The sequence below is a fragment of the Bos indicus genome, chromosome 25, assembly GCF_029378745.1.
Source record: "Bos indicus isolate NIAB-ARS_2022 breed Sahiwal x Tharparkar chromosome 25, NIAB-ARS_B.indTharparkar_mat_pri_1.0, whole genome shotgun sequence".
NCBI classification, from domain to species: Eukaryota; Metazoa; Chordata; class Mammalia; order Artiodactyla; family Bovidae; genus Bos; species Bos indicus.
Genome location: NC_091784.1, coordinates 41,840,057 through 41,867,127, shown reverse-complemented (window position 1 = coordinate 41,867,127; position 27,071 = coordinate 41,840,057). Strand labels below are relative to the sequence as shown.

At 63.9% G+C, this 27,071-nt stretch overlaps 1 protein-coding gene and 1 long non-coding RNA gene across 5 annotated transcripts; both read left to right on the top strand.

Moving 5' to 3' along the window:
• Positions 1–5,700: 5,700 nt before the first annotated feature.
• On the top strand, positions 5,701–8,691 carry LOC139179790 (uncharacterized). Its single transcript, XR_011564160.1, has 3 exons — positions 5,701–5,804; positions 6,265–6,432; positions 6,561–8,691. It is a non-coding gene; the product is annotated as an uncharacterized lncRNA (long non-coding RNA).
• A 505-nt stretch (positions 8,692–9,196) lies between these two features.
• LFNG (LFNG O-fucosylpeptide 3-beta-N-acetylglucosaminyltransferase) lies at positions 9,197–21,634 on the top strand. Of its 4 annotated transcripts, none has more exons than XM_070780313.1 (10): positions 9,197–9,770; positions 11,127–11,242; positions 13,483–13,657; positions 18,012–18,060; positions 18,577–18,676; positions 18,786–18,939; positions 19,056–19,141; positions 19,530–19,695; positions 20,160–20,245; positions 20,493–21,634. In XM_070780313.1, exons 1-10 carry the CDS (start codon positions 9,603–9,605, stop codon positions 20,557–20,559), a joined length of 1,167 nt encoding a protein of 388 aa, XP_070636414.1. In that variant the 5' UTR covers positions 9,197–9,602; the 3' UTR covers positions 20,560–21,634. The 4 variants fall into 4 exon arrangements, with proteins under 4 accessions (XP_070636414.1, XP_070636417.1, XP_070636416.1 ...); XM_070780316.1 differs by having other exon boundaries at positions 9,214–9,327; XM_070780315.1 differs by having other exon boundaries at positions 9,310–9,327; positions 11,070–11,242.
• The last annotated feature ends 5,437 nt before the right edge of the window (positions 21,635–27,071 follow it).

Here is a 27,071-nt window from a genome sequence, read left to right as displayed (position 1 = left end):
ACTCAGACATGTAGGAGCCTCACCCCACGCTACACTCGGGAGGCCGAGCCTGGAGCAGGGCTCACAGAAGACACGGTGGAGCTCCCAGCTCTGCGAGCCGGGGCCAAGGAGGCCACCCTCGATGTGGGAGCCCTCAGACCCAGCCTCAGTCCCGGCTGCTGAGCTCGGAGCCAAGCGTCCCTTGTTGTAAAAGGAACCTTGGAGGAGCAGCGGGTTCTGGCACCGCCACTACAGGCGGGAGTCGCCTTCCGCTGGTGGGGCAATTGCAGTGGGGGAGCTCTGGGCCTCACTGGCCCCAGGCCCAGTGGCCACTTGCCCGGCACTCATGCCCAGACCTGAGGCTCATGCCCACGGCCTGCTAGTGGGAGGCCCCTGTAGAACACCGGCCATTGAGGGGTTGACGGCCCACGGGGCGGGGGCCTGGGGCCCCCAGGACCAGCCAGGGGCACAGGGGCGCACCTGTCTGTCCACCCATCCCGTCCACATTCCCGGGGGCAGGCCTGGAGCTGCCCGCTCTCCAAGCCACCACCCCTGCTCCCATCAGCCGGGCTCCCTGCCCCTCCTGACTCACACATGTCAAGGGTGCCTTCCGTGGCCCCCAGGCTGCCGTGATGAAGTGCAGGGGCTCTGGTAGGCAGAGAGGGCAGACGCAGCCGCGGGCCCTTGGCATTTAAGGGTTGAGTGGTGCGTGTGTGGGTGTGTGTGTGCCCGGCCATGTCTGACTCTTTGAGACCCCATAGACCAGAGCCCGCCAGGTTCCTCCGTCCATGGGATTCTCCAGGCAAGAATACTGGAGTGAATTGCCATTTCCTTCTCCAGGGGATCGTCCCAACCCAGGGATTGAACCCCTGTCTCTTGTGTCTCCCGCATTGGCGGACAGATGGATTCTTGACTACTGCGCCCCCTAGGAGACCCTGGTTGAATGATGGCCTCCCCCAAAAAGATAGGTCCAATTCTTAACCCCCAGAACTTGTGGCGGGGATCTTATTTACAGAAAGAGTCTTTGCAGACATAATTAAGTGAAGGACCTTGGGACGGGGTTCAGCCTGGATTTGTTGTTTTTCAGTTACTAAGTTGTATCTGATTCTTAGAAACCCCATGGACTGCAGCAAGCCAGGCTTCTCTGTCCTTCACTGTCTCCCTGAATCTGCTCAAACTCACGTCCATTGAGTCAATAATGCTGTCTAACCATCTCATCCTCTGCCTCCCTCGTCTCCTTTCACCTTCGATCTTTGCCAGCACAGGGTCTTTTCCAATGAGTCAGCTCATCAGGTGACTAAAGTATTGGAGCCTCAGCTTCAGCATCAGCCCTTCCAATGAACATTCAGGGCTCATTTCCTTTAGCATTGACTGGTTTGATCTTGCAGTCCAGGGGGCTCTCAAGAGTGTTCTCCAGCACCACAGCTTGAAAGCATCCATTCTTTGGCACTCAGCCTTCTTTATGATCCAACACTCACATCTGTACATAACTACTGGAAAAATCATAGCATTTACTCTACAGACCTTTGTCAGCAAAGTGATGTCTCTGCTTTTTAATATGCTGTGTAGGTTTGTCATAGCCTTCCTTCCAAGAAGCAAGCCTCTTTTAATTTCATGGTTGCAGTCGCTGTCCATAGTAATTTTGGAGCCCAAAAAGTAAAATCTGTCATTACTTCAAAATTTTCCCCTTCTCTTTGCCATGCAGTGATGGGACTAGATGCCATGATCTTCGTTTTTTGAATGTTGAATTTCAAGCCAGCTTTTTCATTCTCACCCTCATCAAGAGGCTCTTTAGTTCCTCTTCACTTTCTGGCATTAGAGTGATATCATCTGCATATCTGAGACCGTTGATATTTCTCCTGACAATTTTGATTTCAGCTAGTGATTCATCCAGCCCAGCATTTCACCCAATGTACTCTGTATAGAAGTTAAATAAGCAGGGCAACATTATACAGCCTTGTCATACTCCTTTCCCAATTTGGAACCAGTCAGTTGTTCCATGTCTGCTTCTAACTGTTGCTTCCTGACCTGCATACAGGTTTCTCAGGAGACAGGTGAGGTAGTCTGGTATTCCCACCTCTTCAAGAATTTTCCACAGTATGTTGCGATCCACACAGTCAAAAGCTTTAGCATAATCAATGAAGCAGAAGTAGATAGTTTTCTGTAACTCCCTTGCTTTCTCTATGATCCAAAGACTGTTGGCAATTTGATCTCTGGTTCCTCTGCCTCTTCGAAACCCAGCTTGCACATCTGCAAGTTCTCAGGGCACATACTGCGGAAGCCTAGCTTAAAGGATTTTGAGCTCACCTTGCCATCATGGGAAATGAGCCTGGATTTGGTAGATCCCAAATCCAGTGAGAAGTACCCTTCAAAGAGGAGCAGAGAACACAGAAGCATGGAGGGGAGACGCGACAACAGAGGCTGGAGCGATGCACCCCCTCGCCCAGGAATGCCGAGGGCCACGAGCACTCCCTGGGAGGTGGGTGAGAGGCCTGGGAGCAGACACCCCTCTGAGCCTCCAGAGGAAACCGACCACCCCTGCCGACAACTTGATGTCGGACTCCTGGCCTCCAGAACTGGAAGACAATACATACCTGTTGTTTTAAGCCAAGTTCATGGTCACTGCTTACAGCAGCCTGAGGACACTGATATAGGAGAAAGGGGGGTGGTGGTCTGAAAAGGCTTATGTCCCAGGAGCGAGGAGGCCAGGGGGCGGGGGCCAAGGGCCTGGAGGATTGCTTGGGCAAGCCCCCACCCTGCACCTTCCCTGGACATGAGGGGCTGCTCACTGGCCCCTGCTCCCTGGCGGGGGTTTTCGGCTGTTGGTCCGGGTCCACTGTCGGATGACCTGGGGTCAGCCGTCGATGCCACAGTCATCTCCCAGTCCTGAGCTGGGAGAGCCCAGCTGCGTCCTTCCAGAGCTGGCTGTGGGTCGCTAAGCAAGTCCTGCCCGCCTCGGGGTCTCCAGCCACTTCTTAGGGCACTGAGAACTCGGGGAGCATGTCTGCTGGGGTCCCCAGGCAGCGGTTCAGCCAGGAGGTGCTCGTGGACGTCGAGAGGGCCTGGCACCACCAGCTGGCCCTGAGGTGCTGCACTCGGGCCCACGGACAGAGGCGGGATGCTCCTGCTCGACTCGCCCTGCCCCTGGGGCCAGCCCGGGGACAGCAGCGGCTGGGGAGTCTCCTGGAGGAGGAAGAGGCAGAGGGTTCGCATGAACTCCTGGGGAAGCTGACTCAGCCTCCAGGAGCCCCACTTCTCCAGGCAGCGCCTTCCTGATCGGGGCAACCTTCCGTCCAAAGTCTCTGCCACCGGCCGGACAGGAAGCACGTGGCGCAGGCCACAGCCCACTCTGGCCCCCACCGGCTCACTGGCCTGGCCGCAGCCTCCCACCTTGGCCTGGGCATCTCTCTGGGGAGCAAGGTTGAGGCCGGCCCGCCCCGCCCCTCCTTCCCGAGTCTGCAGCTGCGCCAAGGGGAAGGAGGTGGCTCGAGCTGCAGGGGCCAGCCCTGGGCATGTATACACATGGACACACGTGTCCTCTGAGCTCAGCCACACGCTGGCCGGCTGGCACATGCAGACCAGAAGCCACCGTGGCCCCCTCTGCCCAGCCAGGGCACACAGGCTCCCCTGCACATGTGTGAAGGCAGGCACACCTCTGCACACACGCACAGACACAAGCGTGTGCTCAGAGGAGGTCAGCTGGGCTCTGTCTGCCAAACTGTGCACACAGCCCTGAGAGTCCAGGCCCGAGGACCGCGCTGGGGAAGGCTGATGGGGACGCGGCCGGGGGTGTTCGGGCAGCTGAGGCGTCTCACTCACCCCAACAGCCTACCCATCCTTGGATGAGACGTGAGTCTTCAGGCCCCGCGGCTGGCACCTGTAGCCCTTGGCCTATGGCGCCCTGCTCCCTCCTCGCCTCCAGCGGGGGCTGACCTGTGACCAGTCGGCCCGGGACGAGCCCTGCAGCAGGCAGGGGCCCCGGGGAGGACTTCGGGTCAGCAGAGGCTGCAGAAAGCCTCGGGAGGGCTGGGAGGGGCCGCCGTGCCTCTGGGGGCGGGTCGCGCACTGACCAAGCACAAATGACTGAGACCCACCATCACGCTCTGCGCACCACGCTCGCTGAAAAGAAGGAGCACCCTTTCCCCAGCACAGCCCGGGGCGGCGGCGAGACTCCTGGCAGGGTTCTCAGGACCCAGGGTGTACACAGCTCACCCACGGGGTGAGATTTCCCGAGACCCCACGTCGACACAGGGCTGTGTGTGCTTGCGTACATGTGCCAGCCTGCGCCCCGTCCCTGGCGGACGCCCCATAAGCCCCAGGCCAGGCTCCCGTGGGCAGGGAGGCGCATCCCTGTCTGGCCGGGATGCTGCGGTTCCCACGCTGTCACAATGGCCACACAGCCGGGCGGCCCCCTGGGGACGGAACCTAATCTCGGGCTATTGAAGACGGCACAGCCGTGGCCCCTGCCCTGAGCCAGCAGACAGCCCCGTCTGGGACAGCTGATCCACCGCCGCACTTGCCTCAAAGGGGGACTCTGTCCCTCCGGGGCCCCCCGCCCCGCCGGGTTGCGGGGATAGTGTGACAGCAGTGACAGGCAGGGGCGGGATGGTGGGGCGTGCACCCCTCCCCCAGGCACAGGCAGGCCCTGAAGCTGCTCCCGGCCTGGAGAAGACCTGCCCCAGCTGAGGGGGCTGGCCTCAGAGCACCATAAGAGGAGGCCAGACTTCGAGTCTGGAGGACCGCTCGCTGAGAAGGGAGAGACTACCTGCCTGGACCCCCACACTGGGTCGAGGACAGACAGTCCCCAAGGCTGGGGACCCTCCCTTCCCCACTTAGAGGGGTGCCCTCTGGGCTGGGGTGGGGGGCCTGGGTATAGGCTCAGGCAGAAGCGCTGGCCGGGAGGACGGGAGGATAGTCTGGCTGAACTCGGCTGTGCAGGGGGGAGCGGGGGAGGCCAGCCCTCCCAGAGGGTGGTGAGGCGGTAGCCAAGGAAGGTGCTAGAGCAGAGCACCCCTCGTAGGATCGGGGCCCTCCAAGACCACGCGGCCAGCGCCTCACTCTGCTGCAGCTCCTAGCAGGGACTCAAGCACCTTGGGCTTGGAACCAGCTTGGAACTGTGCCCACCTCCCACCACAGGCAGCCAGGGAAACTGCGGGCCAAAGAGGTGCCAGAGTGCCACAGCGTGGTCCTGGGCTTCAGCCCTGCGCCCCGAACCTTGGTCCCATCAAGTCGGGGCCCTGCGAGGAGCCCCAGGCCTCTGTATGCTGACATCGTTGTCAAGGGAAGTGATCCTCCAGAATGATCCCAGAGCTGGCCCGTGGGCGCCCAGCGGGCTTGCCTCTTCCCAGCTTCCTCTGGCTGCAAGGAGGTTTCTGAGTCAGCTGTGGTTGCTTGGCCAACGTTCATGGCCACTGCAGCCTTCCTCCCCGGGAGCCCCAGGGAGGGGCCGTCAGACAGGAGGTCATCCTGGGCCCTGCAGGGTCCTGCTCGTCAGACGGTGGTGGTGGACGGCGCCGCACCCAAGTGTGTTCTGGAACCGGGGTGGGGGGCACTGGGGCAGAAGCCCCCCTTGCCTGCCGCCTGCCGCTGTGTGACGCAGGTCAGCTCACTTCCCTCTCTGAGCCTCAGCTTCCTCATTTGCAAAATGAGGCTGGGAGACACGCCCTACTAAGCCTGTGAGCCTGCAGCCACTCCGTCCCCCCCCCCGCCCCCCCCCCGCCCCGCCCCACCACCGCTTTCCTGCACACCCCTCCACCCCACCCCGCCGGCTCCAATCCTCCCGGCAGTTGGCAGAGTGGACTGAGGGGACCTTGGTTCAAGGCCTGGTAGGCATCAAGCGGTGCAGCTTAGGGGCTGGGCGGAGGGTGGGTGAGCGCCCTTGCATTTGAGGGCAGGGTCTATGAGCAGCCCACGGGGCAGGAGCGGGGCCCCAGGAGCTCAACCTGGCAGGCGCATCGGCAGTTCCGTCTGCTGCTTCTGTCAATAGGAGCCTTCCTGTTTTGGAGATTAAACCTCGGCTGAGCAAACAGCTTGCAAGGAGGCCCCTCCCTGCCACCTCCCTACTCTGGCCTGTCCTGAGGCTGGAACCACCTGGAGGGGGGGGTGGGGGTGGGGGGTGGGTGGGTGCCGGGTAGCAGGCCGGGAGGGAGCCCCCGACCCCTAGCCAAGCCCCCACACCACACCCCAGCCCCTGCCCCAGCCCCCACTGACCCCCGCTGCAGCCTCCAGCGGAAGTCCCCTGTGTAATCCTTCCGCCTTCCCCTTCGCCGGCCGCCCTGCCTGCAGCATCCTCTGCCCTCAGGTGACCTCCTGCAGGAAACAGGGAGCGAGCTGCTGCTGGAGGCCCCGCTGCCCGGCACACGCCCACCTGCTGCGGAGCCCAGGCCTGGCCCGAGGGCCAGCCCTGGGGGCCCCACGAGCCCCGAGCCTGGAGACAGACCTGTCATTTCACTGGTGATTTCCCCTCAGCCTCCTGGTGTTGTGGGTGGGGAGTTTTCTGTTGTTTGGGGCCCGTCTCATATGCAGCAGGGCACCGAGCAACACCCCTGGCTTCCACCGACTAGATCCACTTGTACTGCCAGGCCCCAGAGGCGTGACAACCGAGAACGTCTGCAGGGGGCTGAGATGGCCCTTGATCGAGGACCGGGGTCGGGGAGGCCCTGCAGACTGTGCAGACAGCGGAACCGGGGCTGCAGAGGGCAGGCGGAGGTCAGAGGCCTAGGCTTCCCTCCGACGCTGGCCTCGCCCAGGCTCTGTCCCGTCCCCTCCATCCCTTCCCACCAGGGTCCACCCACCTCCAAGCAACATGGCCCTGTCCTCTTCCAAAAACCCTCCGCAGCCACCAAGGAAGGGAGGAGGGCACACAAGGGCCCAGGTGGCCCCCGCGCCCTCCCAGCTTCCTCCTTCTCCAACCACAAGGACACGAGGCCCAAGGGACGGACGGACAAGTGGCGGGCACAGCCTTGCCTCCTGTGTCTTGGCTGAACCGCAGTTGCTTCCCCTCCTTTGGCAAAGCCACCTGGGCCCACGGCCCTCTTGCTCACCAACCCTGTGGCCCCCCAGGGCCGCCTGGCCTGGGCCCGAGGCTCCAGCTCACCACTGCTGGCCCGTCTTCCACCGCTCCTCTCCCCACGCCCCACCTAACTGCACGCTCTCTCCATCTCCCTGGCCGGCCCCCTCCTTGCTCCTTCCTGTCAGCCTCTGCCTGCCCAGACGTCATCTGCAGAGTGTGTGCCCAGTGGCTCAGTCGTGTCCGGCTCTCTGTGACCCCATGGACTGTAACCCTCCAGGCTCCTCTGTCCATGGAATTCTCCAGGCAAGAGTACTGGAGTGGGCAGCCGTTCCCTTCTCCAGGGGCTCTTCCCGACCCAGGGATCGAACCCGCGTCTCTTATATCGCCGGCATCGGCAGGCAGGCTCTTTACCCCAAGTGCCACCTGGGAAGCTTCGGGGGGTGATGGTCACCATCTTCCCCTGGAAGCCTCCCCTGAAGCCTCGTACCCCAGCCCGGGCACGAGGTGGATTCTCCCTTGCCCAGGCCCCTGGCACCCTTGCACCTGACAGACCTTCTAGCCCCTGCCACCCTCCGTCTGTCTGGGGAACACCTGGATGCCGACAGACTCCTCCCCGTGAGACTGTGAGCTCCCCGGGCCCAGGGGCGGTGTCTGGGTCACCTCCTCCCTGCCCTGGAGCCAGAGATCTGAACAGAGCAAGGACCCGGGGGCGTTGCTGGGGGTGAATGGACAGCCAGCCGGCCGGCCGGACGGACAGGTGGACAGATGGGTTCTGTGGTGGCGGCTCATCCCCCTGTGGGTGTGGCCGCCACTCCTGGGCACGGAACCGCCCCTCTTCCAGGCAGCCTGGAATATCGAAGGATGCCATCTCCCCCCAACCCGTCCCGACTCCAGAGAGCAGGATGGAAGATAACACCCTCTGGTTACCGACGGAGGAGGCCCTGAGGTCAGGGAGACGGAGACAAGCTCAGGACCACACAGGGAAGGAGGCAGGTTCGCTTGGAGCCAAGACAGACCCCAGCTACCTCCCTGCGGCCCCTGCCCCTGCTCGCCCGTCCTGGGGTCTGGTCCCACTGCAGAGCACAGGGTCAGGACCGGGGCAGGGGATCATGCCTGGAGCCCGGCAGGCAGCAGCACAGCCACAGCCCACCCCTGCCCAGCACAAGCCAGCCATTCTTGGCAAGACAAAGGCCGGCTGGGGCAGAGCGGCTCTGGTGTCTCCCTGGTGGGCGTCTGGCCCCTGCAGGACGTCAGCAGCGGAGACTGGCAGTGGGGTTCTGCCACCACTGGGGGCTGCAAATCAGATTAGCCCCGGCCAGTCCCGGCGTGGCTGTCAGGAAGAAGCGCAGCTGCGGGCTCTGGGCCTGCTCCCAAGTTGGGGACGGCCTGAGCTCCCTGTGGGGGTGAGGGCAGCCCTTTCCCCTCCCTGGACCCTGTGTCCCACCTGTAAGACCAACGTTCTGAGTGGGACCTTCCAGGCCTCCCCTGGGCAGCTCACTGGGGAGAGCAGGGCAGCCATACAGCCCGGGGCCATCGCGGGCGTCCACCTGCCCGGAGGCCCCGCCCCCAGGGCCGGCTCAGTGTTCAGTGGGCAGCCCTGCCCGACCTCCTTACCCTGAGAGCCACGTCCCCCTGAGTGGGGGTGGGCGCTGGGGAGGAAGGCAGGCTCTCCTTCCTCTGGACGTCCCTGTGTCCACATGTGTCCATCCGTCCATCCATTCTTCTCGGGGTCTTGTTCAGCCACCCAGGCCAAGTCAGCTGGGCTGCCCTGACCATGCCAGGCCCCAGGGTTCAGGTCGAGGAGGCAGGCGGCCGGCAGGCACTGCCACTTTACACCTGCAAGTACCAGCCCCTCGCCAGCCCAGGGTTCGTGGGATGGGGTGGGAGCAGTGGGGGAGGGCGGGCACCAGCTACATCCCCGAAGCAGCCTCGAGTAAAACCCCGAGGCCCACAGAGAGAAGGGAACCGGCCCGAGATCACACAGCGCGGGGCTGGGGGTGAGGGGTCCCAGCGGGCAGGGCCAGGCTGGGGGCTCGTCTATATCTGTTCTTCTCACAGGGGCAGCGACACCCCAACAGTGGGAGCAGGAAGCAGCTGTCGGCTGCGCCCCCACACTCCTGCCATGGAGCCTCCTGCCAGCACAGACTCTGTCCAGAAGCTTCTGGGCGGGGGCCTCCTGGGGCCACTGTGGCCACGCCACTCGCTGCTCTCAGGAGGCCCGTGGGCACCCTGGCACCTGGGTGCCCACGCTGCCACTCCTCGAGGTCCCCCTTGAGGACCTGCCCTCGCGTGTCGGTGTCAGAGGGGGTGCGTGAGCCCCCCGTAGCACGGCGATGGTCAGCACCTCCCTCCCTCTCTGGGTTGTCCTTGGGACGCGAGCAGGACTGCCATGGATGACTTCCTCCCAGTTAATGGCTCACCCATTATGTCTCCGGGATCTTCCCAGGAAAGAGCCACTCAGGGAGGCCAGCCCAAGGCTCCAGGGTCCACGGGGAAGGGGCGGCTAGAGCCCTCTGGGACTGACTCCATTTGCAGGGGGCCCCAGGCTGAGCCCCGGGCCGGGAAAGGGGGCCTGAGCTCGGATGGGTAGACAGCACATCCTCCAAGCCTGATGGAGAGGCAGAGTAAGACTGCTCATGCAGGTCCCCTGTCCTCGGCCACCTCTCCACCCAGCCTCACGAACAGGGGTCGAGCCATCCGGCCTCCCAGCTGCCCAGGAGCCCCGCGCTGGCTGGAGCAGGGGTCAGCCGTGCAGGAGGCACCAGGCCTAGGTCCCTGGGCAAGAGGGCCAGGCCCCCAGCGTTCTGACCCACTGCCCATCTGTCATCCTCGTGTTACGGGTGGGGAAACCGAGGCTCAGAGGAGGAATGTCCCAGGTCCAAGGTCAAAAAGCTGAGAAGTGGCCCCTCTGGGGTTGGAAAGCCCTCCCCCCTGGGGAGGGTCTTGGGACAGCTGCTTCCCCTCCCCATTCCCAAGGGCCCTAAGGCGCCCAGGGGCTTCCTGGCAAGCAGGTCAGCCCTCCCCACCCCCTCCCTGGCTCCCCATTTCCTGTCCTGGGCCCAGCACCTCCTCCTATCACCCCCCACACCCCCTCAGAGCTGTTTGGCCCAATGGGTCCCTGGAGGGAGCCTTTGGGTCTAGGTTGAGGGCAGGGGAGGGGAGAGCCTCTGGCTGGAGCCAGCCTGGGGAAGGGGGCAGGGGCAGCTAGGGCGGCCACCCCTCCAGTTTTCAGACCTCAAGGAGTCACCACGAAATTCCATTCTCCTGACAGCAAAGATATTGAATCACTCTTGCCAAAGCCCATGGCCCCCACAAGAATGCTGCAGAGCTTTGTCCTGCTGTTCCCAGACAGGCAGTCACACCCAGGTCCCCCCACTCCCACCAAGCCTGGCTGCAGAGAGATGCGGAAAAGCCCCTGCCGACCTCTACGCCACGGCCCTGCCAGGCTGGCCACTGCCCCCCTGTCCAGTTGCTCCTCCTCCTGCTCCCCAAGCACAACGCAGCAAGGCTTCTTGAGCCTCCACTTGCTTTCTGTACAATGGGCACGTCACTCCTGCTGCCTGGTGGGCCGAACCACAGCAGCCAGGACTATGGAGCATGAGGCCAGGAGCATGGGTGGGAGAAAGCAGAGGTGCTCCGGGTGCAGAGCATGGGGTCCCACCCCTGGGGTGGGGCCACGGAGGACCCTGGCAGGGTCAGGCAGGAGAATGGGTGGCACGGCTGTCCCTCCCCCTTGCAGGACCCTCAGCACGTGGTGGTGCCACTTAGTACGGACGCCGATGAAGGACCCAGGGGCCCCGCACAGCTCATGCAGACTTTGGGGCTTGACGGTTTGGGGCTGTTAGAGAACTGGGAGGCATCGCAGCAGAGGCACAAAATGGGGCCGGGACCTAGTTGGGAGAGAGGTGGACACTGGCCAGGACTTGAACTGCAAAGAGGCCATGCATGCGTGGGTGCTAGGTCGCTTCAGCTGTGTCCCGACTCTCTGTGACCCTATGGACCGCAGCCTGCCAGGCTCCTCTGTCCATGGGATTTCCCAGGAAAGAATACTAGAGTGGGTGGTCATTTCCTCCTCCAGGGGATTTTCCCGATCCTGGGATCGAACCTGCATCTCTTACGTCTCCTGAATTGGCAGGTGACTTCTTTACCACTAGCACGAACCCCCCAGAGGCCATGGGGAACCATCAAAGGTTTGGACCTGCGTGCACAATTAGAGCTGTGTGGTTTCGGAGTGGAGAATCAATACAGCAGGTAGGCTGGCAGGAAGACCAGCGCGGAGGAGGCTCAGGAGGTCCAGGGGAGAGAGACAGGCTGTGAGGGAGGCTCCATCTCAACCTGGCCCAGACCTGGGATAACAGTGGTGGTGGGGCGAGGGAAAGTGGGCACAGAGACCCTTCAGGCAGGACTAGAGCTGTGCTGCGTCTCGGCTGACCCCTGCCCACTCCCACCTCTGCAGCGAAGAGAGGCTCCCAGGCAGGCTTCCGTCGTAGATAGGGAGGAGTTTATGGCAGGAGGTGACTCCATGGGAGTCTTGTCACTTGGGCACAGCCAGCACCATCTGCTCAGGCATCTGCCTGCCTGGGGTGGCGCCTGCTAATTGCCTTGGGGGTGGATACAGGAAAAGGCCTGGGAACTTCCATCCCCCACCGCACCCCATCACAGAGGGGCAGGGGATAGGGCCCCAGGGCCCTAAGAACAAATGGGCCAGGTGAGAATCGGGGAACCAGGCCAGACATCTACACAATAAATCTTTTTTTTTTTTTAGTTGCACTGGGTCTTAGTTGCAGCAAGTGAGATCTAGTTCCCTGACCTGGGAGGGAACCTGTGGCCCTCTGCACTGGCAGCTCTGTGTCCTAGACACTGGACCACCAGGGAATTCCCTACACAATACATCATTATAGAGCGCTCACTGTGTTCCAGGCCCTCATCTCTGCAGTTGACATTCAGGGAGAGGGAGAGGGACCACGAAGGGCGCTTTGTGAAGAAAATGGGCCAGTGGGCAGAGCCAGCGCTAAGAGGGGGACCAGTGTGGCCGAGGTGCTCCCCTAGGGACTCCTTAGGAGGGGATGAGAGGGACTGGGGAGGGAGGGAGAGGAGACGCAGCCAAGCGGAGAGCCGCTCCTGGCCGCGCTTCCGGAGGATGCTGTGGGCTGGGGGCTCAGACTCTGATTTCGACACCGGGAGCCCTTGGCCAGTTCCTCGCCCCTCACCCTCAACGCGGGCTGCCGGCGCGCATTCCTGCCGCCCCTGCTCGTGCGGTGGGCCAGCCCAGCCCGTGGGAAGGGCCGGGAGCGGGGGCCCGCCGTGTGCCGGGGAGGCGGGGCGGGGCTCAGCTGGGCCACCCGTATGTGGCCCGAGCGCAGAGGGACCAAATGGGACAGAAGGCGGCCTTTCGTCCCGCGCGGGGAGGGGCGGCCTCGGCCTCGGATTTCGGGGCACTCACCCTCTCCCCCGCCTCGACGCTGGGCCGAGAGGAGGGAATTCGCTCGGGTTTAGGGATGGAATCTGGTAAGGTGTTTTCCCGCTGGAACCTCGTTTCCCTACCTGTGGCTCAACTGGCTAAGCCCTTCCTCGGTTTTATTAATAAGGGCTGCTTTGGATGGAGCGCTGAGGTCCACCAATCCTGTGACCCGGCCTGCGCCAGCCCTAGCGGAGGAAGCCGGCTCGGGGAGGGGAAGTGCCCAGCGGGGAAGGACCGACGTCCCCCGCGGGATGACTGAGCCCAGAGTCCCTGTCCCGGAATCGCCGTCAGAGCGCTGAGGGCGCGCCCCTCCGCAGGCCAGACTTGGAGCTTCGGCCCCGCGCTGGCCCGCCTGGGTTTTTCCCCTTCAGGGCCACCGGGGCGGGGCGGGGCGAGGCAGGCCCAAGTCCCCGCGCCCCCAGGCTGCCCGCGGGGGGCGATCCGGGAGGGACGGGGCGGGGCGTGCACGTGCGGACCGGGGGCGGGCGCGCGGGCAGCCTGCTCCTCGGTTCCCAGACCCCCGCCGCGGCCCCACGTGGGCGCTGCCGGGCGTCGGGGGCAACGCGCGAAGCCCCGCCCCCGGGCCCTGGAACCAATGAGCTCGCGACGAAGGCGGGGCCTCGCCAGAGGCCACGCCCACTAGGCGGAGCCAGGCCGGGGCTGTTTAAGAGCTCGAGCCGCGGGCGGGGCGCCGCTAGACGTGCGGCGGGACCCCGGAGCCTCGGCGCGGCTGAGAGGGGCCGGGCGCTCCGCGCTGCCGCCACCCCACCATGCTCAAGCGCTGCGGCCGCCGCCTGCTGCTGGCGCTGGCGGGCGCACTGCTTGCCTGCCTACTGGTGCTCACGGCCGACCCGCCGCCGCCCCCGGTGCCCGCTGAACGCGGTCGGCGCGCGCTGCGCAGCCTGGCGGGCCCCTCGGGGGTGGCCACGGCCCCTGGACTGGAGGCGGCGGCGGCGGCGGCGCCCGGGGCGCCCGTCCGCGAGGTGCACAGTCTGTCCGAGTACTTCAGCCTGCTCACCCGCTCTCGCAGAGACGTGGGCCCACCTCCCGGGGGCGCCCCCCGCCCCGCTGACGGTCCTCCGCGGCCCCTGGCCGAGCCGCTGGCCCCACGCGACGTCTTCATCGCGGTGAAGACCACCAAAAAGTTTCATCGCGCGCGTCTCGACTTGCTTCTGGAGACATGGATCTCGCGCCACGAGGAGATGGTGAGCCCCGGCAGGCTGGGCAAGTGGGCAGGGGAGGAGGTGCCCTCTTGTCCAGCTGGTGGCAGCATCCAGTGGGCGCCAGGCTGCCTGTTTGTACCGCTCCGGGGAATATCGGGTGTAGCGATGCCGGTTCATCCCCTTCCAGCCCAGTTTGCCTGATGTGGAAGCAGGGTGGGGACTCATTCCCCAAACACCACCGGCCCGTGGCCTGCGGTGAACCTTCACCAGCCACCAGAGCTTGGGGCTGGCGCCTGGTGATGCTTCTTGCCCTCAAACACTGGAACTTATCAGCTGGGAATTACTGTCCCCAAGCCTCCCCAAGGCGGATTCAGCGTGGGGAGTCCTCCCTGGCCTCATACCCTTCCCGGGGAGGAAGACTCTTTCCTGAGAAGTGGAGTGAAGGGTTAGGACCCCTGGGCACAGGGCCATACCTGTCCCTCATCCCAGCCTTTGCAGTGGGACGGAGGACAAGTCGCTGTTGAAGTTGGGGGTGGGCATTGGTGGGGGCCCTGGGGGTCCATCTCAGGAGAAGAACAAGAGCGCGCACACTGGGCTTCAGGGTGTGTTCTGGGGCCCTCTCTCCACAGCGCAGAAGTCTCTGGAGCCTGGAACGCAGTGCTTAGCACATCCTAGTTGAGCACTGACTTCCTCCACACACATAAAAAGGCACACCCCACTCTGAAAAATCTCCCTCCAGGCTGCAGCTGGATGGCTGGGTTGGGGCGGGATGGGGGCAGAGAGTGAGCACTGCTGGGGACGGGGTCGGGGAATTCCCTGAACTGGGAGATACAAGGGACTGCCTGGGTATTTGGGATGAGGATGAAGCAGCCTTGACTGGGCTCGGGGCTCAGAGAAGACCCCAGCTCTCTTCCTCCCTGCTGAAACCCTCGAGGCCTGGGGGCCTCCTGGCCTGGCTGAGCCGTGTTTTGGGGCAGGGCCCCGACGAGGTCACGATGAGGGCCAGGGGAGCAGGGTCCTCCTGGTCCCAGCGTGGGGAGGGGGCCCTGGGAGCCCCACGGCAGCCTCCTGGGAACACGGCGTCCCTTTCCCAGGGGCTCAGCAGGCCGGCAGGAGGGGGCGGCGGGGGCTGCGGGTTTTGTTTGGCTGCTGGGCCGTTAGGATTCCCAGCGCCGGGCGGCTCTCACGCCGGCCGCTCGGGCAAGGTAACAAAGCCCCTTTCTCCAGTGGAGAAAGGCGTCCGGCCTCTTGTGTGCAGCTATGTGCTCCATGGGAACCGCCGCCGGCGCGCTGGCCACTCAGGTTGCCTGGCGATGACGGCCTGCGGGCCCCCCCTCCCTGAGTGACAGCACTTGCGGGGCGCTGTCCCTGAGCCAGGCACCACCCCCAGGACTCTGCCTGCCTGCTGTGTGAACTTTGGCAGTGCTCAGCCCTCTCTGGGCTGCCACCAGATCTGAGCACCTCTCATCTTGGACTCTGAGGACTTCCTCCAGCAGAGGGGATATGGTCAGGGGGTCTCGGGGAGCAGTCCCGGCTGAACCAGGTGACCCTGGGCACGCCCAAGGGCCTCTCTGGCCCTCAGTCTGCTCATCTCTGGAATAAGGAAAGCGCTGGCCTCCGGTCGGGGGCTGTGAAAGAGGACCGCCAAAACCTGGAGAGGCAGGAGAAGCCGCTGTCCCCACTGAGGGTTCCCTCAGGCTCCCCTTTGCTGGCTGGGCACTCCCGGGAGGAGCCGAATCTGGCTCCCAACCGTCGGGACACATGTTGGGTCTTGTGTCCCATCTAGCAAGAACCCCTTTCACGGTGTCCTGTGGGTGAGGGGTCCTTGAAACTGTTTCAACGGAGAGACCTCTCCTCCCAACCCTGTGCAGGGTGGTTCAGACCCGGTTTGATGGGGGAGACTCCGGGAAGTCAGGGCTGCAGTGGGGGAAACCCAAAGAGGCTGTGTGAGCTGAAAGGGGGGCATCTGACCCGGGTTGGGGAGGGAGGGACTTCCTGGAGGAGGTGCCATTCGAGCTAGACGGAGAGTAGGCAATGCCCTGAAAGGGCGACTGGGCACCTTGAACACGAGCTGGGCATGCAAGAGACTTCCAGCCATTGGAGTGGCTCTGACGGGGGTGGCAGCAGGGCCCACGCTACAACAGCCCTGAGGTCCAGGCCGAGGGGCTGGGCCCTCGGCCTGCACTTTGCTCCCCTGTCCCTCCCAGGAGTGGGCCCGGCTGCGGCGGCTGCCACCGCAGCGGCCACAATTGTCCGGGGGAGAGCTTGGCATCCTGTGTTTCTTTGAATCGCAGCTCCAGGAACAATGCCGCTTCCTGTGGGTGTCCCCCCGCCCGCCCTCCGCCAGCCCTGCCGCCCCGCCGCCTGGCTCTTCCTCCCCCAGCCCTGCCGTCGTCGGGGAAGTGGGGAGGGGTCCGCGGGGCACGGCTGGTGGGGACCAGCATCTCCTTTGTACCGGGGCATGACCGCAGGCCAGGGCCCGCCTCTCGCTGGGGCTCCGTTTCCCCACCTGTACACTTGGAGAGGGATGGTGCCCTCCTCCCTGGGCCGTGAGGGAGCTGGAAGAAGAGAAGGAGCCGGGTACTCTGCTCCGGGCGCGTGAGCTCTGGTTACACCCATTGCACAGAGGGCGGAAACTGAGGCTCGGAGCTGTGGGTGAGGCCCATCCCCTCCTCTCCTGACTGCTCTGATGTGGCGAGACAGGAGGCCCGGCACCCTCACACCCCCACGCTTCCAAGCGCTCCTCTCTGAACAAAGGTGACTTTAATCTCCGTAGCCTTGGGCTGGGTTTTTGGGGCACCACCGAAGCGCGGGAGAACAGGCCTCGCTTGATCTCATTAAGAAGGCATTTTCCTTTTAATCCAGTGGCGGCAACGCGCGTCTGCACGGGCCGGCCTCGGCCTCCCACGGCATTCCTGGGCCGAGATGCCGGCGAGCAGGCAGGGGGTGGGATGCGAGTCCGTGCGTGTGGGCCCCTGGGGTGTCTTCTCGGGAGGAGGGGTGCGTGCGTGCAGCGGCCAGGAGGGGGCCTACCCTCCCTCCCCCAGTGCCTTCTGGGCCCACCCAGCTGGCAGCCTCACCTGAATGTGTGGCCTGGGTCTGGGCTCAGGCTGGACCGGGAGCTGGGGCTACCAGGAGAGGGTGGGCACCCCAGGTGGGACCCCCAACCCCCGAGTACACATGGCATCAGGCCTGCGCACCCTGTCCCCTCCCTTGCACCCATTTGTACCCAGGAGGAAACGGGCCTGGCGGCCACGGAGGTGGTAGTGGGGGGGTGTCTCCTGCTGCCCGCGCTCACAGCACCCTCCGCCGGGCTGGGCTTTGCACTCGGCACGCCTGGGTGCGCTGGGCGGCACGCGCTGGGCGGGCGGCAGAGGAAGGAACATTCCTCCCCGTGTGCCGACGGGCCCAGGCGGGCGCCGGCAGCGCCTGGCCCCTCCCCGTCGGCCCCCCCTTCTTCCGTAGAGCGATCCTGGCAGGGGTGGAGGAGCCAGTTTGGCATAGCTGGAGCTTCAACGCGGCCTCAGGCAAGGCCCGTCTGTGAGCCCGGGCCGTGGCCGGGGGTGCTGGGCCGCGGGGGTGCAGGGGCGTTGACCCCTGTGCGGGGTCCGTGCGGTTTCCCGGCCCAGCCCCACGGACTTGTCAGCGTCTTCAGAGAACCCTGGAGGCTGCTTTGGCTCAGGGAAGGCGACCGGCTCTGTGGGCTGACCACACGGCCAGCGGTGTGAAGGGCCCTGTCCTGAGGGCCCAGCCTGGGGGACCGCGGGGCTGTGGCCACACCCCTGCCCTCCAGACCTCGTGCCCAGCCCAGCCCAGTTAACCAGGCCAGCTGTATGGTAATGGGCCGTGTGGCCACTCCCGCTTAATGCGGCCGAGTTCCCCTCGCAGCGCGGCCCGGGACAAAGCTGGCGGACAGTGCCTGGTGACTCACCCTCCCTGTGGGCCCTTTGTCCGCCAGCGCCTGGCAGCCGCCCAGCAGAGGCCTTTGTCCCCGACTGATTGAGATTTGGCTTCCCGAAGCCGACCTCCTCCGCCTGTGCCCTGCCCCTCCCGCAGGCCGGGCACTGTGTCAATAAGGGTGTGTGCCCGCCAGGTGCGCAGGGTGGCCGCGAGCGGTTACCTGGCGGGTGGGCGGGGCACCGCACCTGGCTCGTGCCGCTGCAGCTGCCACCGGTGACCTTGGGCGCAGCTGCGCGGTAGTTGGGGCTGGGGTGGGGGTCCTTCCCGAGCCCCCAGTCCACTTGCACTCATGGTAAGCCCTGGAGCCCCGCTCTGCATGGGGGGAAATGGAAGCTCAAAGGTGCGGTGTGGGCACGAGGGGCCCCAGCCCTGGGCCCTGCGGTGGCCGGGGTGGCCCCCCCGAGCTGCCCGTTCAAGGCCGCGTTTCTCCCTGCAGACGTTCATTTTCACGGACGGGGAAGACGAGGCACTGGCCAGGCGCACGGGTGAGCCCTGGACGTGGGGAGGCGAGGGGAGGGTCCTGCCCAGAGGAAACTGTTCCCTTGGGAGAGGTTGCGGGGGGGGGGGGGGGGGGCGGCCGAGGGCCTGGGAGGGCAGTTTACTCAACGGGTTTTCTCAGCGCCCCGCCCCACCACTCACCCCCCACCCCGATTCTCATGCAAATGAGGCCCTTTCAGCCCCTGGGCCCTTTGAGCTGATGTGACGGCAACAGGTGGCTGGTGCTGGGAAAAAGCCGCCTGAATGGGCAGGGGCGGGGTGGGACGGGGCGCCCAACGAGGTGGCGCTGGGGGGTGGGGTATGCAGGCCCGGGTCAGCTCGGGGGAGGGCTTGAGTGGGGCAGCCGCTGTAGGCACTGCTTGGACCCTGGCGCCCCGGGACAGACTGCCACCCCCCCACACCCCTTCTTGCTCTGCTTGCCCTGGGCCTGCTGTGTGACCCCAGGCCAGGCTGCCCTCTCTGAACTGCCTTGGACCCACTCACAGCCCCTCCCTTGTCCGCAGGCCACGTGGTCAACACCAACTGCTCGGCAGCCCACAGCCGCCAGGCACTGTCCTGCAAGATGGCCGTGGAGTACGACCGCTTTATCGAGTCGGGGAGGAAGTGAGTGCGGCCTCTGGCAGGGCCCAGGGAGCATTCCCTGGTGGGGCTCTGGCCCTGGCGGTCCCACCCGCACGGTACCCGCCCTGACGGCCCTGCCCCCTCTCCCCAGGTGGTTCTGCCACGTGGATGACGATAACTACGTGAATGTGCGGGCCCTGCTGAGGCTGCTGGGCAGTTACCCGCACACGCAGGACGTCTACCTGGGCAAGCCCAGCCTGGACAGGCCCATCCAGGCCACGGAGCGGGTCAGCGAAAACAAAGTGGTGAGTGTCCCCCCTCCCACGCCAGCCTGCACCGCTTCACGGGGAGGAGGCTGGGGGTGCCCCGCAGCCTGGCAGCGGGGCTCTGGGAGTCTCACCACGTCCCCCCGTCCCCACAGCGTCCTGTCCACTTCTGGTTTGCCACTGGCGGGGCTGGCTTCTGCATCAGCCGAGGACTGGCCCTGAAGATGAGCCCCTGGGCCAGGTGAGTGCCCTGGGGTGCAGGTGAGGCTGCCTCCGATCTCCCAGGGTCCCCCCACAGCCGGCCTGGCGCTGCTAATCTTCCCAGCACCAGTGTCCCCAAACCTTACATCCACCGGCAGGGTGAGTCGTCCCCACTTCCACCCGCCAGCCACCAGGGGGGTCAGGACCCCTTCCTGAATCTGGTAGCCCCCCCACTCCATGCGCAGAGAGTCCTCAGGCTTGTATGGAGGAGGGGGCTGTCCGGGGGCTCAGGGAGGCTGGGAGCTGCCCGCATGGGAGCCCCATCAGGGACACCCACAGGGCACATGCACCTCCTGCCTGAGCCCAGCTGGCCGAGCGGCACGCTGCCCCCTCGGCTCACTGCGGCCCTCGGCCCTTCCCTCCCGCAGCGGAGGCCACTTCATGAGCACGGCCGAGCGGATCCGGCTGCCTGACGACTGTACCATTGGCTACATCGTGGAGGCGCTGCTGGGCGTGCCCCTCGTGCGCTGCGGGCTCTTCCACTCCCACCTGGAGAACCTGCAGCAGGTGCCCGCCTCTGAGCTCCATGAGCAGGTGTGCATGTCCGGGAGAGGAGGGGAGGGGCAGACAGGAGGGAGGGAGGGAGTGGGGAGGGGGCCGTGAAGGGGCCGCAGCTTTGAATAGGTCACCAGAGGCCCGGCTGTTGGTTGCCACCCAGGCACCCAGATCTGCCCAGCAACAGTCCCGTGGTCCATCCATCTTGCCTCTGTCTTCAGCGGGACACCTACTGTGAGCCTTTTGGGTCTTCCCTGTACCCATAAACATTCCCTCGCCGTGGCTGGCGAGGCCGCCGCCCCAGCAGAAGCCCGCTTGGGCTTTACTCCTGGGGCTGCAGAGCAGGGGGTGCAGCGTGGACCTTGCTTCTTGGCCCCGAGGTGGGCAGAAGGCCAGGTTGTCCCCTCATGCAAAGCTCACCTGTGTCTACCTTGGGCAGAGCCAGGGTAGGCTAGCCTTGGCACCCCAGCCCCCACAGGATCACTCTTTCCGACTCCCTGCAGGTGACCCTGAGCTACGGCATGTTTGAAAACAAGCGCAACTCCGTCCACATTAAGGGGCCCTTCTCGGTGGAGGCTGACCCGTCAAGGTGAGGAAAGGGAGGCCTAAAGAGGGCGGGTCACCGTGGTCCCTCGAGGTCCGCTGCAGCTCGACAGCCCCCAGGGGTCTGCTAGGGTGGAGGAAGGCCCCCAGCCCGCACGGATGAGTCCCCCAGGGGTCTGATCGGGTGGAGGCGGCCTGGCCCGCACGACGAGCGCCCCAGGGGTCTGCTCGGGGGGGGCAGTGGGGGGGAGGCGGCCCGGCCCGCACGACGAGCGCCCGCTCTGTCCCCGCAGGTTCCGTTCCGTCCACTGCCACCTGTACCCGGACACGTCCTGGTGCCCCCGCTCTGCCATCTTCTAGCGGCCGTGGCTGAAACCCCGTCCCCGGGCGCCCCTGGTATCCAAAGGGCCCGAGGACCCCTGTCGTGCCACCCCGGTCTGGGCCCTCAAGGCCACCCCGGGGCTGTGCCTGTGTGTGTGCTGTGTGCCCATCCCTGTAGCAGACTGCTGGGCAGCTCTGCTCTGCCAAGGGGCAGGCAAAGTCCCGCCTGTCTGTCTGTCTGTCCGTGTTCCGCCCCGGAAGGATTTGTGTGTCGGAGGTCACTCTGAGGACAGTTTTGTTACCCTTTCGGGGTCTCTGGGCAGCGTGGGGCCCAGGGGCTGCTCTGCAGGGACGTGTGGGCACCGCTCCGTCCTGCTGAGCGCAGGCCCGTCGCTGTGGGCACCTGGCCCCCCGGGACTCTGGCTCCCCGCTCAGAGCCCCCAGGACAGCTCCCTGTGTTCAGTGCGAGGAAGCTGGGTTTGGGGGAGTGCCCTGAGCCCCCTCGCGCTGAGCTCTGGCCTGGGTACCACGGCTCCGAGTGACCGCGGCCCCAGCGACCTTGCCGCTGGGTGCAGCATCCCGGGCAGGGGTCTCCCCTGCTGTCTCAGCCGGCTTCCCTTTGTGATGGGGAGTCAGCTGAGCATGTTAACTCCTCTCCAAAGTAGAGAGAAAGTCGCCCATAGTGGGCGTGTCTGTAAATAGCGTGACAGTGTTTTTACTGTGATTGTTTTCTTGGGAGGGGGCGGGTAAAAAAGTAGGGTGTTTTTGTCTGTGTTTTCAGGGGCTTGGGGAAGGTGTTATCTTTTCTGTGGATCAGAAAAAGCAGAAGCCAAACTTGGGATAATCTTTGTTGTTAAAGCTGATGGAAACGTCTAACACTCTGTGTATTTATGTGTCATGGTATCTGGCCTCTCCTTGCCCACCTCCTTCACAGAGCTTGTCTCCTCCCAGCCCAGCTCGGCGCACCTGACCAGTGAGGTGTGTTTTGCCTGCTGTTTTTCTTTCTGCAAGACATAGCTAGGAAAATGAACGATAAGGGAAAAGTTCTCAGGGAATCGACGTGTGTTGCTATGGTGACGTCCTTTGCTGTGAATAAAGATGCTCTTTGGGGCAACCTGGGGGTCCTGGTCTTGGCTGGAAGTTGCGCCCGAGATGCAGGTTCATGGAAGCTGGCTCTGGGGGCTCGTTGGCACTCGTGTGGGGTAGGTATGGAGAGACCACCCCCCAAGCCAACTATTGTGGGACGGGAACTTGGGCTCAGAATAGCAACTTGTACGTTCCTGAGAGGCCCAGGAACTTGGGTGGCCAGCCTAGGGCACCCTTAGGTGTAGGGGGAGATCTCACGTGATCAGACACGCTGCCCTCAGACTCCGCAGCCCTGGGCTGTGCAGACCCAGTCCGGGCCAGCTGCTAGGGAGTCCAGTCCTCCCTTGAGAGCGACAGGCACTCTCCATGGTTTGGCCTGGGACCTCCTTAGCCAGCTTTGTCTCTGTCACAAACCATCCAGGCCACCTTCTTGCCCCCATTGTGCAGATGGGAAGACTGAGGCTCAGAGCAGGTGACATCCAAGGCCAGGCAGCTGGGCTGGTGGAGAAGAGCTCCAGGTCTGAGATTGGGCTGGCCTGGATCCTGGCCTCACCCCCCACCCCGCCCACCCCTGCCCATCCTGTTGACCCTAGACGGTGGTGATGTTTTCTACGGAAGGCAGCTCCTCAGGCCCTTCCTCAAATCAGCCTCTGTGATATGGGGTGGGGAGGGCCTGCTCTGGCCTCTGGGGGAGTCCCCTCCCCTGACCCTCCCTGGGGCCCTCACTTCCTCTTCCTCAAACAGCCCAGACAGGCTGCTCCCCTACCCCGACCGCAGCCCCCAGCCTCCAGCGGCCCCCCCACGCCCCGCGGGTCCTTGCTGGGATCTGGGGCTCCCACCTCCACCTCTGCTCCCTGCTGCTCGTTTTGTACCCTGTTGGCACATCAGAAAGCAGCCCAAGGGTGGAAGAGCGACTCTCCTCCTACCCCTGATGTGGGCATAGAACCCCCCCAACCCGGCACACTCCCCTACTCAGCACTCCCACTGGGCCGGGGAGGGTGCCACTTCTGTATGGCCTGCCGGTGCCCGCTCTGGCCCGGTGAGCAGCCGGCCGGCGCCTGACCCCACCTGGGCCTTGCACAGCCCTGAGTCAGCGTGTGGTTTGCCCAGCAGCTGCCCTGGGGGTGCGGCAGGGACAGTGCAGGGAGAGACAGCCCTTTGCCGTCACACAGCCTGACCCTGTCTGGGGGACGCCCCCAGAGCCCGCTGTTCCAGGCTGGGTGGGGGTAGGGTGGTCACAGCGGAACTTGCTGCTGTGGGCAGAGGCAGCGGGTCTCCTTCCGGCCAGCGTGAGTCAGAGGAGCCTCTGCCCGGAGCGGACCTGTGGCCCGGCGCCCCGCCCCTAGTGGGTGGCATCGCCTCTCCACAGAGCGGCGGGGCCCTGGGGCCCAGGGGTGGGCATCAAGGATTACAGCTGGTCCGGGCTGTCCCGGCAGCAGAGCAGGGAGCCCGGGGTGGGGGTGGGGGCAGTCTCCACCTCCATGTGGGAAACGGGGGTCAGCGTGAGGCAGCTGAGTGCCTGGCCTCCGGGTGGGGTCGCAGAGGGGCGTGCTTGGAGCACCCTGGCCCGTTCCTCCTCAACACGAAGCTGAGCGAGGCGGGACGGGCTCCGTCCTCAGAAGGGGAAGTGGTACAGGAGGCCTTACAGGAACGGGCATCCGCCACCCGGGGGTGAGGGAGGCGGCCCTCCCCCAGTGAGTCACAGAGTAGAGAGGTGCCCTCCCTCCTCCTGTGGGCACGACCGGGGTCACCACGCCCCACCCCTGGTGGCATCAGTGCGCCTCCCCGCGCACTGGGCTGAGGGCTGGTTGGAGAGGGTCCTGGCGGGCTCAAGGGGCTCCATGTCCCCCAGCCTGGCCCTCCCAAACGGCGGGTCACTGTGGGCTTTCAGAAACGAAAACTAAAAGCACAACCCGGGGACCGCTGGGCGCCCCAACCCCGCCCTCTCTGGCTCCTGAGCTGCCCACAGGCGAGGGCCTGGTCAGCTGGCCAGAGCAGAGGCTGAGCCACGTCTTGGAGGGGCTGAGACGGGTGCCAGGGCGCCAGGGCGGGGCCCTGCTCTATTCCGTTGAAACGAGCTCCCTTCTGCTGGGCATCACGGTTAGCTGCGCTGAAGAGGCCCACCTGGGCTGGAGCAGGAAGGCTCTGCAGAGGGCAGCGGCAGAGGAAGACACTCCAGGCCTCGACACAGCCTGGACGAGGGGCAGAGGGGTGCTCATCAGGGTGTCTGGAGACAGGGTGGACTCCACGGCCCTCGTCCACCTGGCCCATGGCTGCCCACGAGTCTGCATCCACGCTTCCAGAGGCCAGGCCTTGCTGCAGCTTCAGCCAGCTCTGCCCTCTCTGAGCCTGGGGTCCGGGCAGGGACCAGAGCCAGCCCCGTTTCCTGTCGAACCAAAGGCCAGTCCTGTTGCCGCCCCAGCCCCGACCTCAAAGAGTGCTCCTAAAGGCAACCTCTGCCCCAAGTCCAGCCCAGGGCTGGACACACAAAAGGCACTTGGTCCATCATCACTAGGAGGGGGGACAAAGGGGCCTGGAGGGCTTCTCCTCTTGGCCCCTGGAGGTTGCCCAGATGATGTTGCCATGCTGAGTTTGGGGGTTCAGAGCTGTGGCTGCTTCCCCCATCACACGCCCCTGCTCCCCCTGCCCGGGCAACAGGCAGTCCCCTTGCATAACCCGCCGCGGTCCTTGGGCGCCGCCTGCTGGCCAGAGTTGGTGGTTTCTCTCCCAACCCCGAATCCACCTTCCCCAGGACCCTCTTTTTGGGCTCCAAAAATCACTGCAGATGGTGACTGCAGCCATGAAATTATAAGATGCTTGCTCCTTGGAAGAAAAGCCATGACCAACCTAGACAGCATATTAAAAAGCAGAGACAACAGTTTACCAAAAAAAGTCTGTCTAGTCAAAGCTATGGTTTTTCTAGTAGTCATGTATGGATGTGAAAGTTGGCTATAAATAAAGCTGAGTGCCGACAAATTGTTATTTTTGAACTGTGTGTGGTGTTGGAGAAGACTCTTGAGAGTCCCTTGGACTGCAAGGGGATCCAATCAGTCCATCCTAAAGGAAATCAGTCCTGAATATTCATTGGAAGGACGGATGCCGAAGCTGAAATTCCAATCCTTTGGCCACCTGGTGCGAAAAACGGACTCATTGGAAAAGACCCTGATGCTGGGAAAGATTGAAGGCAGGAGGAGAAGGGGACAGAGGATGAGATGGTTGGATGGCATCACCGACTCAATGGACATGAGTTTGAGCACGCTCCGGAAGTTGGTGAAGGACAGGGAAGCCTGGCATGCTGCAGTCCATGGGGTCCCAAAGAGTCGGACACGACTGAGCGACCGAACTGAACTGAACCTGATCGAGAGGTGCAGCCTGAGTGGGAGGGAAGACCGTCTCTGCATCCCCTTGCTTGCTCTTAAAAGTTCACATCACGAATCTTTGGTTATTATCAATATTTGGTGTATTACCAGTATTTGGAATCTACTAATTATTACCAGTATTTGCTTTCTGAAGTACATGTGCTGTCAAGAGGCAAGCTTGAGCCTTCTGCTGCAGACCACCCAGGCCACTGCCCTGTCCCCTGGCTCTGGTGCATGGCTGGTTGCTGCATCTCCTTATGGCCCATCCTGGTGGAATCCCCAGATACTTGCCAAGTGACCGCTCATTTCCTTTTTGAATGTGGTGGTCACAGCTGAGCCCCAGTCACTGGGAACTTGGTGGGAATGCCGATTCCCCGGCGGGCTCCTCCAGCAATCTGTCCTGCCCTTGTCTTTCATCCTCCGAGGACTCGGCGCCCCCTGCTGGACATTTGCTGTCCTCACTCCTGAGGATGCCCTTGCCGCCACTAGCCCATGCCCCTGCTCCAAACAGGCTCACAACCTCTGCCGCCACCTCCCCGATGTGGGTATCCACAGACCCCCTCGTCCTGGGGCGATCGGGAATCCTATTTCATGGCCAAACTCTCCCACACTGCTCCTGGGGACTTGGTGTCAGGGACCCTTCCCGTATCCTTGGCATCTCCTTCCCCAACGACCAGCAGGCAGCCACACGCCCACCCGGTCTTGGCTGCCACTCCACCCAGACCTTACCTACCCTGTGGCCGCAGCATCCTACCTTGCCTCTGCCTGCTGTCTGTCCAGCTCCCATTTCCTGACCCCACGGGACCCCAGATTCCTCGCCCCTGGAGGGCTTGTCCTCTCCTGGCTGAAATCTCCAGGTTCAGTCACGCCCTTGAAGTCACCTTCACTTCCCTTGGCCTCTCTTGCTTCCACATCTTCTCTTGGCCAAATCTGCAGCCTCTGACCTGTTGCATCCGGCCCGCTGCCCGCTCACTACCCACACCTGGGTGTCTGGAGGGGCTGCCTTCCAGCCTGGTGAGTCTCACCTGAGTTCCAGACCAAGTGCCTCAGGGGCCTTTGGGAGGCCCACTGCCCCTCACACAGCAACCCCACTTCCTCTCCAGCCTCCTCTACCTCGTAAGACCTTCTGCACCCCAGCCCCAAGCTGCCCATATGCTCTTGGCCCAGCAGGAGGGGCCACACTCCTGTCTGCAGCCAACCCCTCACTGGGACCGAGGTCCCAGCCCCTCTTGGTAACTCAGGAACATCACTCCTCCAAAGAACTCTTTCCTTTTCCCGAGTGCAGCCATCTCCTCTGCCTACAAGATCATCACCATCATAGCATTTCCCCATCTTCAAACACACACACACTTCTCTGGGCCATGCCCCCTCCAGCTATAGCAGGGTTTTTCTGCCTTGCAGCTAAACTCAAGAGGAGAATCAATTCCTGTTGTCCCCCCACGGCACTGCAGAAGCACAGAGCCTCAGATGTGTTCCCTCACCTTTAAGAGCTTATGTAACCTGGGCCTCTTTCCCCAGGAATCAGGCAAATCGGAAACCACTGGACCAGGCTGCTGATGTGTGCTGGGGGCAGAGGCTCTGCCCAGTGGCCCTGCCAGCCCAGGCACCCACGGGGGTGAGAGCCAGAACCTGGGTGTCTTCCATGGAGCCTCGCGGCTCCCTTTGCCTACAGGTGCACCCGGCATGGGAGACAGATTCTCTCCTGGGAAAATGTGCCTCCCCCAATTCCACAGGCCCTGATGATCTTCCTGTGAGGTGGGGGTGTGTGTCTTGCCACCCTGGGTCATGTGCCCTTGGACAGCACTGCGCCTTCCCCAGCCGGCTTCTCAAATGAGAACAAGAATGATCCTTCCTACCTCGGAGGGCGGGGGTTGGGTCCCTGCTCAGGCCACTGATAAGGACTCTGGGGAGGCGCCCCAGGAACCGGAGCCCCGCCTCGGGTTACACCGGGGGACTCAGGAGATGTTCCTGGGGACACACCATTTGGCCTCTGCCCTCCTCCAGCAGCCCTGCCCAGGGCCAGCTCTGTCACCTCTCCTGGTGACCGGAGACGGGGACCCTCCGCACAGCAATTCTAGTCTCCTCAAGGCCTCTCCAGCGCAAGAT